The 17,028-nt window shown below is 45.0% G+C and overlaps 1 protein-coding gene across 1 annotated transcript; it reads right to left on the bottom strand.

The window, feature by feature from the left end:
- Positions 1 to 704: 704 nt before the first annotated feature.
- On the bottom strand, positions 705 to 6,436 carry LOC121184702 (fibrinogen C domain-containing protein 1-like). Its single transcript, XM_041042529.1, has 8 exons — positions 6,359 to 6,436; positions 5,029 to 5,144; positions 3,942 to 4,308; positions 3,211 to 3,343; positions 2,849 to 2,985; positions 2,522 to 2,618; positions 1,253 to 1,432; positions 705 to 1,161 (listed from the first exon to the last, which is right to left on the bottom strand). The coding sequence occupies exons 1-8, from the start codon at positions 6,434 to 6,436 to the stop codon at positions 878 to 880; spliced, it is 1,392 nt and encodes a 463-aa protein (XP_040898463.1). The 3' UTR covers positions 705 to 877.
- Between the last annotated feature and the right edge of the window lie 10,592 nt (positions 6,437 to 17,028).

The raw sequence follows: 17,028 nt of genomic DNA, 5'->3' as shown, positions 1-17,028 counted from the left end.
AAAGTTATTGATCTGAACACACAGCCAGCACAGAGAAAACAACAGACACACGTCATATTGTGTCATGCTGTAAAAGACAGTGCTGTCTTTGCTGAAGCTGCCACAGAGGACTGGTCTGAGGTCAGAGGTCAGGTTTAGGGTCAGAGGTCGGGTCTCGGTCAGAAGTCCAGGCTCAGGGTTTAACCCCTGTTCCAGGCCAAAACCCTCAGACGTGGACGTGTTGCACATTTTCTTTTTCAGAACATCTGGAATTTTACAAATTCACACATCACGACCTAAAGAAGCATTAATACTTTATGATTATTATTAATATTTTATGATTTTTTACGATCTAAGCTCCCTGTGTGCACAACTGTCTAACAGTATGTGCGACGGTCGGGTGTATTTCCTCACAGACAGCTGAACGCGTGTGCGTGGATCGTCAGTCTGACTTATCCTGGCTGGTCTAAGTCTCCTGTGAAACAGGAATGATCAGGATTTCCTGCTTCTCTGGGAAATCTGCATAAACACATGAGCCACAAACTGAGAAGAAAAAAAAACGAATCATGTGAAAGATGCTGTTCTGGGCGGAGCCTCCTCAGACCAGCACCTTTTACCAACCAGCATTAGATCCCGCACAAAGTCTATGAACAAACAAGCCCCAGGAAGACCAGACCAGGATCCCCCATCAACCTCAGACCTGTTCATCTAGACCAACCGCTGGAACTAGTGGGGTTAAGGGTAGTGTCAAAGGTCAGGGGTCAAGTTTAAGATGACGTCAGAGATCAGGTTAGGATAAGGTCCATGTTTAGAGGTCAGGTTTAGGGTCAAAGGTCAGTTTTGGTGTCAGAATCTAAATTTGAAGATCAGGAGTCTAGTTCAGGTCAGAGGTCAGTGTTTAGGAATGGGGGTCAGAGGATAAGGAGTCTGCTTTGGTATTGGGTCGTATCTTCATCTCAGTGAACCTGAGCGAGTACTGCCAGCCGGTCCAGCTGGACCACTCCACCCCGTCAGCATAGGAGGCGTGGCCTCCTCTTAGGTACTGCCCATTCAAGTTGGAGGTGTGGCAGTTACGGTACCACCATGCCCCCTGGTAGTATGCCGCACAATTGTTCTCTGACTGGTCCTGGTCCCGGTCTTTGGTGGTGAACTGCATCCCAGAGTGCTTCAGCAGAGAGTCACCTGGAGACGACAGAGGGATACCTGTTATCACTGGGAGTCCTGCTGGAGCTAGAAACACTGTGTAGTACAGTAGTGGTATTTGTATTCGTGCCTGCAGTTCCAGAATACTGGTCTACGGTCAGTGGGTACCCGTCCTCCTCTGGGTTCACCGAGTCCCGACCCACAGAGAAATCAGCATAATGAGCGAATGCTGTGGCGTTATCGAAGTCCGCCATGTCGATACGTAACTCAAAACCACCGGACCGGGTGAGAGAGTAGATCCTCTGGAGACCTGAGAGACAGAGAGGGACAGAGACAGACAGAAAGAGACAAAGAGTTAAACAACTACAATAAAAGACAGAACATTAACAAATGGTTTGATCAAGAATGAAAAGCATCAACAACAACAACCAAACAATCTAGGATCAGGAACAGTGACATGTTCAATACATGCTGACGTGGAACAACTTTAACATGAGGCAAACACAAACATCAGAAATCCACAGAGGGGACATCTGGAGAGCACATCTGTACAAAGATATACCAATCAATCAAATGAATTTAGATCAATACATCAACAAAAGAAAAACTCCAAACATTGGAAGAAACATATAAAGAAGCAAAATCTCCACAGGTGAGACAGAGACAGACTCAGGGACATTTACTTTAACCAGTTCAACCTGCCTGATGTATATCAACACACACACACACACGCACAGAACACACACACAGAACACACACACACGCACAGAACACACACACGCACAGAACACACACACACACACACACACACACACATACACACACACACACACACAGAACACAGTGGACAACAGGATTATTATCATATATAATCAGTGTATTTATGTGGATCTTATATTTGAATTCTGATGCAACTTTGTTGTTGAAACTTTCACGTCAACAAAGTTTCTTTGAATTTGAATTGAACTGAATTGAAACAGACAGATAAAGAGACAGACACCAGGTTAAGACCACGGCGTGGGTAACGATGAGTCAGCAGTCCTGCTGTGGCCTCTGCACGGAGCACACGCTTCCTGTTACTGCTGCTTCTTGGTACCGGATGTGGATCCTGAGGTGTGGGACTGTCCGACGTAAACCTAATTCACAGAGACACTGAGATGGATTTGCAGCCCACCTGACTCTGTACCTGTCCTTTCAGGTGGTGTTTCCACAGGACGCTGGCTTCGTGTTGTGACACATGACATTTTACAGACTCCATGATGTTTCCTCCAGCACCACCATCAGGAGAAACCCCACATTTAAGTCTGTGAGAACTGTAATGAGCTCTGCAGCCTATAGGGGGCGCTGATAAACACATCACCTGACCAAGTGTGTGTGTGTGTGTGTGTGTGTGTCAGACCCAGCCAGTGTTCTCCAGTGGTTTTTCCAAAGCCGTCTCTGTATGCCTCCCAGCCTCTGAAGAAATTCACAGAACCATCCTCCCTCCTCTGGATCACCTGTACACACACACACACACACACACACACACACACACACACACACACACACGTGAGAGTCCTGTCACGGTCTGTGTTTATACTGGATGCAGTTCACTAACAAGTCAAAGCTAATTGTCAACTTCATCTCCTCCCTGCAGTTCATCTGGTGACCAGCAGGGGGCGCTGCTGTCTGACACACACAGTGTATCTGTGTGTGTGTTTCTGTGCATGTCTCTGTGTGTATGTACCGTCCACCCTCCTCCATCAGTCGTCATGTCGCAGTAGACCATGAAGCCGTCGGGGTCATGAGTCGGAAACACAGAATACACGCCGTCCTGAGAGACACCGGATGCCATGACATCACTGCAGTCTCTGGGTCTGACAGCTGAGGGCGAGAGACATTCAGAGACAGTCAGACAGAGAGAGAGAGAAAGAGAGAGAGATATGGTTTCAACTGGATGAAAATACATTAAGCAATAAATCAGTGAAACCAATAAAAACAGCTTCAGGTTGGTGCTCTGCTGCCCCCTGGTGCACAACAGATCAGCGTTCGCTGATGACGTCAGGCTGTGCCTTGTTGTCATTGTGTGCGTTGTTGTTGTTGTGTTACCTCTGTAGTTGTTGTCTCTCTGCAGGTCGCCCTTCAGTTTCCTCAGACTCTCTGTCTCCCTCTGCAGGCTGAGCAGAGAATCACTGAAACCTGCAGCCAACTTCAACACGCCTGAGTGACTGTCAGACAGCACCTGCACAGGTAAGGGAGGGGGGGGGGGGGGGGGGGGGGGGGGGGGGGGTGGGCAGACAGAGGACACTCAGACCACATCTCATTGTCCCTGAGACCACTCTGAGGACTCTTCCATCAGCGACAGGGTTATGCTGTGTGTGACTGGGTACATCAGCACTGTGTTAGTCTGGACTGAGGAAAACCATTACAGCAGCCAGGAGGAAGGTCACAGAGAAACTGGACGGCTTCGACTCTACTGCTGTCTCCGGGCGGACATGGCAACGTCTTTGAGTGATGCTCTTCAAACTTTGCACATATTATCACTGTTTGTCAAAGATGGAGACAATTTGTATTGGAGGTCAGAGGTCAAAGGTCAAGGCCACTGTGATTTTGTGTAAGTTTTGCTTGTGAACACCCAACACTAACCTTCTCAAACATTATCACAACACACCCATAATCTCTACATCTGCTACAAACAGGCACCGCCCGGACAGAGGCGTACCACCGCCATGTTTGAGTCATGTGACTACTTTTTCTCTCCCTGTGTGATACAGCTGTAACTTTAACCTGAAACACCATTTGGTTTGATATTTTCTGTGTTCTGTAGTGACTGAACTCACCTGTATGATGCGGCTCTGCTCGCTCTGCAGGCTGTCCAGTCGTTGGTCCAGAACACCTTGACCTCTTTTCAGTGTGTCAGCTTCCAGTCTCAGGTTGTGGGCATGGCCCGATAACACCTTTAGCTCCTCGACCAGCTTCTGGACCAATCCCCTCTCCTGCCAGTCGTCTGTATTGTGATTAGCCAGTGCTCGCAGCAGAGAGCTCTGCAGCGCCTCCCACCGCAGGAAGGTCTCGCTGTAGTCTGGGCAGTTTGGGTCCAGGAAGATGCTGATTGGCTCTCCAGCTGTGACACGGGACACTGTCACCAGGGCACCAGACTCTTTGGGATTGGTTGAAATCACAGGGGAAGTGGAGGAGACTCCTCCCCTGTCACCATAGCAACAGCAAACCACATTTATATTAAGACAGGCAGACAGACAGTCAGACAGTCAGTCAGACAGACAGTCAGACAGACAGTCAGACAGTCAGACAGTCAGTCAGACAGACAGACAGTCAGACAGTCAGTCAGACAGTCAGTCAGACAGACAGCCAGACAGTCAGACAGTCAGTCAGGCAGTCAGACAGACAGACAGACAGACAGTCAGACAGTCAGACAGACATACAGTCAGACAGTCAGTTAGTCAGACAGTCAGTCAGTCAGTCAGACAGACAGTCAGACAGACAGACAGACAGTCAGTCAGACAGTCAGTCAGACAGACAGACAGACAGACAGTCAGACAGACAGTCAGACAGTCAGTCAGACAGACAGACAGACAGACAGTCAGACAGACAGACAGTCAGTCAGACAGACAGACAGTCAGTCAGACAGTCAGACAGACAGACAGACAGTCAGACAGACAGTCAGACAGTCAGACAGTCAGTCAGACAGACAGACAGACAGTCAGACAGTCAGTTAGTCAGACAGTCAGACAGTCAGACAGACAGTCAGACAGACAGACAGACAGTCAGACAGACAGTCAGACAGACAGACAGACAGACAGTCAGTCAGACAGTCAGTCAGACAGTCAGTCAGACAGTCAGTCAGACAGTCAGTCAGTCAGACAGACAGTCAGACAGACAGACAGACAGTCAGACAGATGTGTTTACCTGCTGATGAAGGGCAGAGGATACTGGTTCAGGTAAAGGATGGTGATTGTTGCTGTGATGGCGGCTGCTATGACGACCAACACGACGACTGACCACAACAGGAAGTTGCAGCATTTCTGAACACACACACACACGTATGCACGCACGCACGCACGCACACACACACACACACAGTAACTCAAAGAACCACCAAGAACATCTCTTGAACGTTGCTGATCAGCAGCAGGAGACCACAGCAGGCGTCTCTCCTTTCTTCTCAGCTCTGTAGTCAGGCTGACAAAGAGTCATAGCTCTGTGGAACCATGCGTTCCTCTATCTCTCACTGGCAATGACTTTATGAGCTTCTTTACCAACAAAATAGTAGATGTTAGAGATAGAATCCATCACATCCTACAGCTGTTAGTGATGTAGGTGAGCCAGGAACAGCAGCTTTAGAAACATCTGTCAGTCCTGATCTGTCCTTACACTGTGTCTCTGCCATAGACTTTGCTGAGTTGACTTCAGTAGTTACTAAATCTAAACCATCAACATCCCAACCATACTTCTTAAAGATGTTTAGCCTTTGATTAGAAGATAAATCTGTCTTTGGAAACAGGATCTGTTCCACAGGCTTTTAATGCTGCACTTATCAAACCTTTACTGACAAAACCTTCTCTGGACCCCAGCACTTTAGCAAACTACAGACCTATATCCAACCCCCCCTTTACTTCTAAAATTCTCAGTGACCATGGCTGTGGTGCCCCTGAGCAAGGCACAAATCCTCCCCAGCCCGCCTCACTATACAGCCCTCTATCCCAGCGGCTTCAGTGCATGTGCGTGCTTTTGTGTGCTTTTTATTCACTTGGTTTGGGTAAAATGCAGAGATACATTTCCTCGTAAAATAAATATTAAATTAACTTTTATTTTGTGAGGAGCTAAGGTTTATTTTCAGCCCTGAGTTTTGTCTGCAGGTCTGTGTCCAGCCTGACTGAGGGGTTGAAGTTCAGTGGTGAGGAGAACATATCCCTTCTGTTTCTGCTGTATTTAATCTGTAGATGCTGGTGAAGGCGACAGCTGCTGCAGATTAGAGACACTTAACTCCAGATTAACAGTAAGTGACTGACTGTCTGTTGATGAAAACCCAGCAGTTCTGAGCTGCACAGAGAACAAACTGATAACAGTTTACATCAGCTGACTGTGGCTAATGCTAATCCTGTCTTATTAAACAATATTTTTATAAACATCAGTCCAGATCATCCCATCAGAATCTACCACAGTACTCTGTGTTAACAGTCTGTTTAACTAATTACCGAAGAGCGTGACAGCTAACATGGTACCTGTCAGGTGTTACCTTGTGTTTGTTTGGTTGTTTGCTGTCAAGCTCTGAGCTGCTGTTGTTCATGATGGTCCACTGATCGTTCAGCATCATCCTGAAACACAAGCACAGTCTGAACTGCTGCTTTGGTACTTTCCCATAGACCTCTAGAACCTCCTCAAGAACATCTGAAACTCACACAGAACTCTTGAACCTTCTCCAGAACCTCTAGAAACCCACTGAAAGAACTTTCTCAATGACCTGGGGTCCTTTTAATCTACTCGTTTAGGATGTTCAGAACCTTTTAAAGGACCTTTACAACCTCCTATGGTCCTGGGACCCCTGAAACCAACCAAAAGACTCACAGAACCTTCTATATCTACACTAGAACCTTCCACACCAACCCTAAAACCTTCTCAAAGTCCTTCTAGAAGAACTTATTAAGTGACTTTTGAATCTCAATAAATTATGGAGGTCCCTTCCTATCAACCTCTAGAACCTCTTAAATAACCTCTACAACATTCTTAAGCACCTTTAGAACCTTCACTGCACCCTCTAAGAACCCATAGTGCCAGTTCAAAATTTCTAAAAGTAGATCTCTAAAACATCCTCAAGGACACTTAGAACCTTCCTACTGACCTATGGAACCTGTGTTGTATGTTTCTGTAGAGAACCATACATCCTGCAGAGTAGATCCTTCAGCCTCCTGATGCTTTGAGTCTTTTCATGAACAGAAATGATAAAAAACTGAAATAAGTTAAAAAGCTTAAGACCTGAATCAGGCTGATGTGAGACCTGATGGTACAAGCCCATAGAGTCAGGAGAACACCTGAGCAGCTGCTCAGCAGTTCTCAGAGGTTCTCAGCGTCTGTTTCCATCAGCTTCACTTTAATCTGACTGATCAACATTCAGAGAGATGCTGACACCTCACAGGAAAACCTGTCTGCACACCGTCAGGGAGAAAACCACAAAACTTCCTTCTTTATCTCACGGGGAATAAACAGTTGATGTATGTCATGTGTCTCATTTCTTTTCTAACTCGGTGTTAGTCACCTCCTGACCTCATTAACAGGTCTAAGTTCAAAGAGCAGAACAAACACACACAGATCAGGGATCAGCTGCAGCAGGACCAAACCATCAAAAACACAGTGTGTAACTGTAAATCAGCTTCCTCCAACATTTACAGAAGCCCAAAATAAATAGAAAGACATTTTGAATTTGAATAAATGGAATAAATTATATGAATTATCTGTTAAAATGTTCCACAAATGATCAGTTTATTACTGTGCTTTACTCTGTAAATGTAAGTAATCATTTGTTTTCTGTTAATTAATCCTGAAAACTTTAGGTTTATTCTTCAGTCACTGTCTGTGAATCAGTGATGATAATAAACTTTGTCATAAAATCATGTTCGAACATCCTTCCAACAGTTTACTGTTGAAAAAGTGATGCTTGTGATCAAACAGTTCAAAGTGTAAAATTTTTACACTTTTTACTTTAAGGTGAGATCATTTAAAATTTATTTTTGAGTTATTTTCTGAAGAACTCAATCTGCCGAGGAAGATCACGATATGATCAAACTGTTACTGTACACAGGTAAAAAAAAAAGCTGACACATTCTTCAGCAGTGACGAAGGTTAAAGTTCAGGAGTTAAAAATAGAAAAGATCAACATTTAAATGAAAAACCTGAAGTTGTGTTGTTAAACCGAACTCGTCTTTGTTGTGTAGCAGCAGAAATGATGAATCTTTTTCTTTCTCTGAAGCAGGTTAGAAAATGTAAAGCGATCGTAACCAGTTCAACAGCCCGAACTCAAAGTCAATCACAGGTTATTCCACAGGAACGTGTTGCTTTACCTGTTGTTTCGCTTTTTAGAAATAACGACTGAGTAATAATAAACCTGGTTTGTATAACAGCTTTTGTACATGAAAAGCAGCTCAAACTAAAGTATTTTAAAAACAGCTGCACGATTACAATTTAAACATCACATTCAAAATGACATTTAAAAGTAAAATAAATAGTTTGGGTGGGGTCAAAGTTAAAACACTGAGAATAAAGTTATTTCAGTCTGACATGTTTCACTGGATTCAAACTCAAACACATGCTGCTGCTTTAAACTCACTGATATTAGTAATGAGTAACGTTACCTGGCTGTCTTCACGCTCCAGATGAACACAAACCTCTGATGATGAAGAAGGAAACTTTCAGTTTAAAGCTTCACGACGAGTCCAGATCCTCAGAGAGACCATCCGCTTTACAGCGGGCGAGAGACACTGACTCCCACTGAGAGATAGAGATAGAGAGAGAGAGAGAGAGAGAGAGAGAGAAGCAGGGTGATAATCTGATCAGATTTAGTTCACAGTCTGTCACACTGAATAGCAACACGCTAACAACACATCAACAACATGCTAACAACACATCAACACGCTAACAACACATCAACAACATGCTAACAACACATCAACACGCTAACAACACATCAACAACATGCTAACAACACATCAACAACATGCTAACAACACATCAACACGCTAACAACACATCAACAACATGCTAACAACACATCAACACGCTAACAACACATCAACAACACGCTAACAACACATCAGCAACTTGCTAACAACATCTCCTGTGTTGCTCCACTCCTGCTCCGCGGGTCAAACCCATGTGATTGACGGCACATTCTGCTGTGATCTGTGTCTGAGGAGAGTTTGATATCAGAGGACAGAGGCGTGTGATCTGACATGATGCTGAGAGAGGAAGTTACACGTGAGCTTCTACAGGTGACAGGAATTCCTTCACCAAACTAAGATACATGTAGGTGGGTGGGGTGGATTTGTTCATATCTTCCTCCCTTCCTCCCTTCCTCCCTAACCCTCGCCCAGGTGGGGAGATTCTTTGAGCAGTGTTGCAACCATCACAACAGAGTTATTACCTGCGTCCTCAGACTCACAATCCTGATATTTTGGTGCGATATATCTTCCAGATCCTTACATTTACTTTCCAGCTCGGTCATTTCAGCTGCGAGCAATTAGCAGAGAGCTGCACCATAAAGATGTCCACTACGTCTTTATGTGAGTGGGCAAGGAGCTCGAGTTTCAGGGCTGAGGGATCTACGGGTCTTTGAACTGGGGCAGAGGCTCACTCAGAATCAGAGCAGGGAGGAAAATCACTTGGGGACGGGGAAGACGCCTGAGGGCAAAGTCTGTGGGAGATTTCTCCACTGCGAGCTCAACTGGAAGTCCAAGAAACCAATAATATTGATGTTCTTCTTGTTTGCAGGCTGATTCAAACTCTTCATGTTCCTTATGTCTTGACAGTTTTTGTAGTTTCCACATCAGATCACAGCTGTGAGGTTTAACTTCTGTGTCCTTCTGTCTGTGAAACTGATTAGACATCAGCAGAACAAACCACAACACAAACTATTTGACTGCGGTGTCATGTCTGCTTTTATTCCTCAGGTTTAGTTTTACCAACAAACAGGAATGAACTAAGTCTTAAATTCTCAGATTTTTGACTGGAGTTTGGTTTGTTGCTGTGGACTGGCTGTTCCCTCTCCCTCCTCCCATCTCTTAATGACAAACACATGCAAACCTTTTCAGTGTGCGGGAAGTGACCTGAGTCAGAGAGGCTGAATTTCACCTCAACAACACAGGAAGTGAAGCAACGTGTTTCACAATAAAAGTCTGGTGTTGATTTCAGCTAGTAAAGCAGAAAAATAGAAATGTCCCAGCTGTGGTCTGGTTCACTGGCAGAGTCTGGGTGAGTTAGTTCACTGTAAAGAGCTTCTGAACAGTCAGATTGAGCAGTTGTCCACACCCCGAGCTTGTGGTGAGATCTTTTTTGTCAACATCATAAAAAGCTGTAAACAGGAGCTTTTGTTTTGGCAGTGCCAACAGGAAACGTCATGTGTGTTTGTTTTAGCTTCATGAAAATGTGCCGCTGGTTTGAATTTTTTTCCTTCAGAGGGAAAATTTGAACAAACACAAAGTGAGTTTGAAGAGACGAGTTGAACTCTGACGGGTAGTTAGGCTGGTGGTTCAGCTGGTCACACGGTTAGTGTTAGTGTTGGACCGATGGAAGCAGCGTCTCTCAGCATCAGAAAAAGGTGAGACTGAATTCACTTTAACTCTGTGCAGGTTTAATGAGAGCGGCTGTTTCTGCAGGAGGAAACTTTAACAGCAGATTAAACACTCCGGTCACATCTTTGATTTAAATCCAGCTTCATCTTTGACTGTAACTCAGAAAAATACTGCATGTGGACTTAAATTAAACTTAACCGAGGCTTTGATTTTTCTAATGACCGTGGTTCATGGTGAAAGTTTAAATGTTTCTTAGTTTGTAATAAAAACACAAAGATCCTGGTGTGAAATCTGAACTGTGTTTGATCAAAGAGTGAAACGCCTGAACCTTCTCTGGTGATGAAGCCGTTTGTTGACCTTTAACACAGGTTATGAGCTTGTTGTGATCTGTTCATGCTGAGTTTTCCTCAGAAACAGATGATTCAACTCAAAACTCAAAAGGTTTCGTCACCTGCACAAAACAGCTGTTCACACGATACAGTTCTTCACACACAGCAAAAAAAAACAATGGATCTTACAAAGTAAACAAAGCTGCTAAATAAAAGAATAGATGAAATAGATGAAGCGTTGTACAAGACAAGTCTGATAATTCATCAGCCCCACATCTATCTATCTATCTATCTATCCATCTATCCATCCATCCATCTCTAGATAGATATCTATCTCTAGATAGATAGATATACTTTATTGATGCCCTAAGAGCAATACTAAATGTCAGACAGTTCATCAGTTAAAGTAAACCTGAGGTCCACAGGACGACGACTGGACGTCTCAGTCCTCAGAAGAATCCAAACTGACACGAGCGTGTGTTAATCCCTTAATCCTCCTCGTTAGCTTCAATCAGCGTGATGAGCTGCAGCTTAACATCCTGTCTCCACTCATTTCTTCAGATTTCAAAGACTAAAGTCTGAACAAGATCCCAGAGCTGCAGCATGTCAGAGCAGCTCTGCTGGATTCTGTGGTCCTATTCCAATCAGTTCAATTTTATTTATATAACAACTTTATTTATAACATCAAATCATAACAGAAACAATCTCATCTCACGGCCCTTTCCACACAGAGCAGCTTCAGACCAGACTCTGTTTAATGTTAGGGAGAGGTAGGGAGATGTAGAGAGAGAGAGAGAGAGAGAGAGAGAGAGAGAGAGAGAGATCCCTGATGATCTGAGATATGAAACGTGCTTCCACTGTGAGGAACCAGACTTTAACTTAACCTCTTCTCAGCTTCGTAAACTCACAAAAAGAAGATAAATATCTTTGTTAACATCCACATGAACATTGAAATCACCTACAATAACGACTTTATCTGTACTGAGAACTAAACTTGATGATTGAATAAGTTCAGGTGGTCGAGGGCAGATGGGCTCTGATGAAAGCACAGAGAAGCGTCAGACTCCGACCCTGCCTCCTGCTCTTAACTCTGGGTCACCAAAACCAAAATCACTAGAAGAGTCGAGGGCCAGGGAACAAACCTCAGACAACCAAAAACCATCCACATGGGACAAAAACACAGAGGAACAAACTAAACAAAAATACAAAAGTCCTTACTGGAAACAAAGGAAACCGAGGTTAGTCCATGAGGGGGAAACGCAAGACACAGGAACACAAAGAAACACAGGGACATGGCGCAGACTCAGCCATGGACACAGAGGAACTGACAAGAACACTGGGAAATAACGAGACTTAAATACACCAGGCAAGGGGCAACAGGTGAAACCAATTAGGGCGGGGCAGACAATCACAAATGGAGGGAAACAAGACAAAGACAGGAAGTAGAACAAGACAAGATACACAAGGGCCTTGACTTCAAAATAAAATAGGAACTATAAACAAAACTTAACAAAATAAACAAGAGTTCAAAACATAACAAAAGGGTTCTGAAAGCAGCCCCTCAGGGGCTCGTCATGACAGGATGCCGTCTCTCCTACTCAGACCAGGTCGTCCCCAGAAGTGAAAAGCGTGAACACAATTGTGTATTTTGTGAGAAACTCGCTAAGAAAAGAGAGAGTTAGTGCTTGAAAACCACCGGTGAATGAAATAAATGAACAGTGGTTAATTAGCTGCTGAAGAGATGAAAGACGGAAAATTGACTGAGAGACGACAGAACAACACAACACACCACCACTCGCTAGCAACAGGAAATGACACCATACGTTACCGCCAACTCAGCAATCAACAAAAACTAAAGACAGTCTCAGAACAAAGACGTTCGGTCAGTTAAAGAAAAATCTGACTTTTAAAAGAGATGTGAAATATTTTAAAGTGTACGGAACAAAGTTCTGACAGATTGAAAACTGGTCTGTTCTCCAACTAAAGAACTGGAGTTAACAGAACTTCCTTTCTTTGTAAATTGAGAGTTTCCAGAACGTGCCTCCCTGGGTGTCCGGATCCGTCCCACGGTCCGAAGACCTGCAGGTTAAAAGGATGGAAATTACCTGCAGGTGTGAATGAAAGCACTATGATTGACAGATGATCTGTCCAGGTGTATCTTGCCTCTCACCTCCCTGTCAGCTCAGATCGGCTCAGTCCCTCTACACTCTCAAGCATAAGAGAGTGTAGCTGAATCAGAACTTAAGTTCCAACATGAAAACAACAGGAGTTTTTTAAGTTCTGCTGTTCTTAAACATGCAGCTGTGGTTCTGCTCCAGAACAGCAGTCTGTGTTTTTAGTTCTGCAGAACTCGACAGATGTTTCTATGATGGAAAAACGGAGGAACTCATCAGGTGAAATGAGCCAACAATGCTAATCTGAACTCTGTGAAACTGTGAGCGGCGCCACACCTTCACAGCCACTGTCGTCCTCCTCAGAACCTTCAGAACGTTCCTCTATGTCGTCTTCGTGTTCCTGAGGCACCCAGTCAAACACAATGTGTTCTCACCTGATAGGCCCTGTGGTGGAGCTGTCCTCCAGCTGCACCAGAAGGCCCAGTGTCAGCCTCCCGAATGTAAGAGGAGGTGCAGAGAGGAAAAGGAGGAGGAGATGAAGAGGAGGAGAACTGAAGGAGGCTGGAAGGAGAACAGAGATCCAGGAGAAGATGTGCAGAGGAAAACCAGAACAGAGAATCAGAACCGAGAACCCAGACGGTGAGAACAGGAAAGCATAGAACAGGAGCTGCACCATCATTAGATCGTTCAATGTTTCATTAAATCGATCAATGATCACTTCACGTTTTCCTTTGGTGCTCGATTGATCATTGATCAGTAACTGGTGGTTCAGACTTCTGTCGCTCTCTCTGCAGGTTTCCACAGACTGGAACCAGAACCAAAGTCAGAACTGGATCTGAGCCAAGAGCTGGATCTGGATTAAGGTCTGGAGGTGTGATCCAGTCCAACCGACCTGATGTCAGAATGGCCCTGATCATTAAGACCAGGATCCAGACCTCAGTCCAGACTGTGGAACTCAGGGGGTCTGAACTGGTAAAGGGTTTAACCCTCACAGATCAGACCGATCCAGGATTCACAGAGACCAAGCTGGACCAAAGGAGACCAAGCCAGGTGGGACAGACCAAGACCACAGAGTCCACATCTGAGGTTTGTTAAACATACTGACATGGACTCTGTCTGATCCTGAACCATATACTGATCTGCCTGTTCTGCTCCAGGTCAGGTCCAGGTCTCCAGCAGACCCACAGAAGATTGCAGGTCTGGTCTCAGACCAGTCATCGGAGACCAGGACCAGCAGCAGGAGGAAGTCTAAGAGAATCCTGGATCCAGTCTCCCTGACAAGAAATGGAGGTTCACCTGGAACTAGGTCCAGGTCTGTGGGGAGGAGAACTGAGACCAGGAGGAGGAGGAAGATCCACCCGTCCGTGTTCAAAGGAAGAGGTACAATCAGTCAGTCAATCAACCATTCAACCAATCAATTGCCATCATTAGTCTGGTCTGATTGGGCGGATCAGTTATTTAATGTCATTAAAATGAACCATTTTATAACCAATCACTGATCAATAAACTCCATCTCTCATTGGTTTAAAGGCATCGACTGAATAAAGCTGTCAATCATCTCTCTTTCTCTACAGGTCAGTTGCGGCTGTCAATCATTCCAGAGGCGGGACAGCTCCGCATCTACAGTAAGTGCTGCAGCAGCCTATCAGAAGAGAGCTCATTAAAATACATCAGTCTGATCAATAATCTGCTCAGTAATCACACTGATGTCAGGTAGTTCCTCAGTGAACCAGCAGGAGGCAGAAGAGTCTCTCTGAAGGAGCAACGTGTAAGAATTCATTCATTCATTCATTCATCCTCCAAACAAACAGGGGGCAGCGTCTCACCACAGAGTCAGGTGTCTGACTGCAATGACTCACTGTCGCCTCTTCAGGTATGAAGTGGTATTATGAGACGGGACGGGGCTAGCTGGGTCGCTGCGTCCACGATCAGGTCGGAGAGGTACGGGAGGATTTCTCAGGAACCTTGAGGTCCTTGAGGACATTCCAGAGCTCCTTGAGGAAGCTGTGTTGGTCCTTGGATTCCAGTCGAGAAAATCTCAGAAAAAACATTTTACATGTTTCCATTCAGCTCCTTCCCCGTCTCCTCTCCTCCTCCTGTCCTCCTTCCTTTTTTGGTCAAACTTCACTCTTTTCCTTTTTCTGTCTTCAGTCCATGAGGCCAGATGGCTGATGGGAAAATGCCAGAGGTCATGTGACTCATACGTGAAGGTACAGACATACGGTGCTGCTGCTGCTGATGATGATGATGATGGTCTAATTACCTGCGATGCTTCTTTTAAATCAACTGATGTGTTTTCAGCTGACAGTGACCTCTGACCTCCAGCACAGGGTCATGATGAAGACTCCAACTGTTCTGAACCAGAAGAACCCAAAATACCAGCACAGCATTATACTGTGAGACACACACACACACACACACACACACACACGCACACACACACACACAAGCACGCGCACACACACACACACACACACACAAGCACGCGCACACGCACACACGCACACACACGCACACGCACACGCAAACAGACTGATGTAAAACTACTGATCGATTAGTCGACTGTTCACTTTAAACCCTGAGCTCATGATCTGCTGAGCGTCGTCATCGTCCTCATGCAAACCTTGTGTCTTTTGTGTGTGTGCGTGTGTGTTGCAGGTGTGTCAGCGATGACCTCCTCCTCAGCAGGTTGTTGGTCTCGGTGTTCAGGAGGCGCTCTGACAGCAGGTCAGTGGACGCCCTGAAGCCGCCTCCCCCTCCTGGTTCCTTCTGTATAAGCACTGAGGCTCCGCCCCCTCTACCTGCACACGCTGTAAACAGCTTTGAGGGAAATTTATGGTTCATTATATTTGGTTCTAAAAACAAAAATGATTTGACTGTTTAATAAAAGACCAAAGTAAAAACATCCCGTCTTTAAATGTAATTTGACTTTTTTTCTCCACGGTTCTAAAAATAAAATGTCAGTGACATGAGTTACTGTTATTAACGGTTAGTTATTATTGGGTATTAGTGGTCACCTCATTTGAAGAGGTCACCTGCACAGGTGTGCAGCTGCTGTTCTGAACTAAACAGGAAGTTGTCATCACGTCGCCATGGCTACGACTCTCAGTGGTAGAATAAAGTTTGTCTCGATGTGAAGGCTGAGTGTTTGTTTTCCTCTGTCCAGTTCAGGAGAGATCACATGACACTCACTTGTCTCTGTCCCCTCAGGTGCAGTCAGCTGATTGGCTGTATGAGCTTTGGGATTGGTTCTCTTGTCTTGTCCTCTAAGGTCAGTTAAACCAATGAGCCCACAGAGAATGCTGGACTCTGATTGGCTGGAGAGAAGTTGTAAATTTCCCTCACAGACCAAGCCCGCGTTGGCCCCACCCACTCTCTGTTGCAGATGGGCACCGGTTGGTTCTACCTGCTGGGGGAGGAGTTAGGACGGACCAAACACCTGAGAGTGACATCACAGCGGAGCAGACCAATGAGGAAGCCCGAGGAGGAGGGAGTGGAGCAGGTATCAACACAGCGCGGTGAGTTAAAGTTAAACCGTGTTCAGGAGGAAGGACAACACTCAGAGTTCTGAGGGAAAAGAACTGAACATAAAAAAATGTTAAACTGTTTCATCATGAAATTTTATTATAAAGTCATTGATTGTTTTCTTGCCACTGATCGACTGTAACCACTGATCATTATGATCATCAGCTGATTATTTTAAACTTAAAAATTCAAATAATTGGATGAAAATCAACATGTTCGTATTTAAGAAGCTGAAGCTTCTTCACGAGAAATGACCCGATAAATGGTTTCAGCTGGATTTCTATTTCTATTTCTATTTGCTGATGGAATTTAATCTGTGAGCAAACATCATTCTATAAACTGTTTGTGCTCCTGGAAGGTGAGCGACACATCAAACCTGGAAAACTGCAAACTGCTCCTTTAAGTTTCCTACAGCTCCGACGTGTGCAGCCACTGACTCACACACACACACACACACTCACACACTCACACACACACACTCTGTGTTGTGTGTGTGTTTTCTGTTTACAGTGATGGGAGAGAGCGAGCAGCAGATGTAGATTCAAACTGACTCCTGCTCTCTCTCTCTCACTCTCTCCCCGGGGTTCCACACGGTTACCATGGTGATGAGAAGCTGCCTGGTAACCATGTGACCCTCACAATACCTCCCTCAATCCC

The sequence above is a fragment of the Toxotes jaculatrix genome, chromosome 7 (assembly GCF_017976425.1).
Source record: "Toxotes jaculatrix isolate fToxJac2 chromosome 7, fToxJac2.pri, whole genome shotgun sequence".
NCBI classification, from domain to species: domain Eukaryota; kingdom Metazoa; phylum Chordata; class Actinopteri; family Toxotidae; genus Toxotes; species Toxotes jaculatrix.
Note: the sequence above shows the minus strand (reverse complement) of the source record. Positions and strands in the feature narration are given on the sequence as shown.

Excerpts from the sequence above, each read along its gene's own strand:
- LOC121184702 (XM_041042529.1), bottom strand. The coding sequence starts at position 6,436 with ATGATGCTGAACGATCAGTGGACCATCATGAACAACAGCAGCTCAGAG. Across the intron at positions 4,309-5,028 it reads CCTCTGCCCTTCATCAGCAG|GGGAGGAGTCTCCTCCACTT; the intron begins GTAAACACATCT and ends CTATGGTGACAG. Across the intron at positions 3,344-3,941 it reads AGCAGAGCCGCATCATACAG|GTGCTGTCTGACAGTCACTC; the intron begins GTGAGTTCAGTC and ends TTACCTGTGCAG.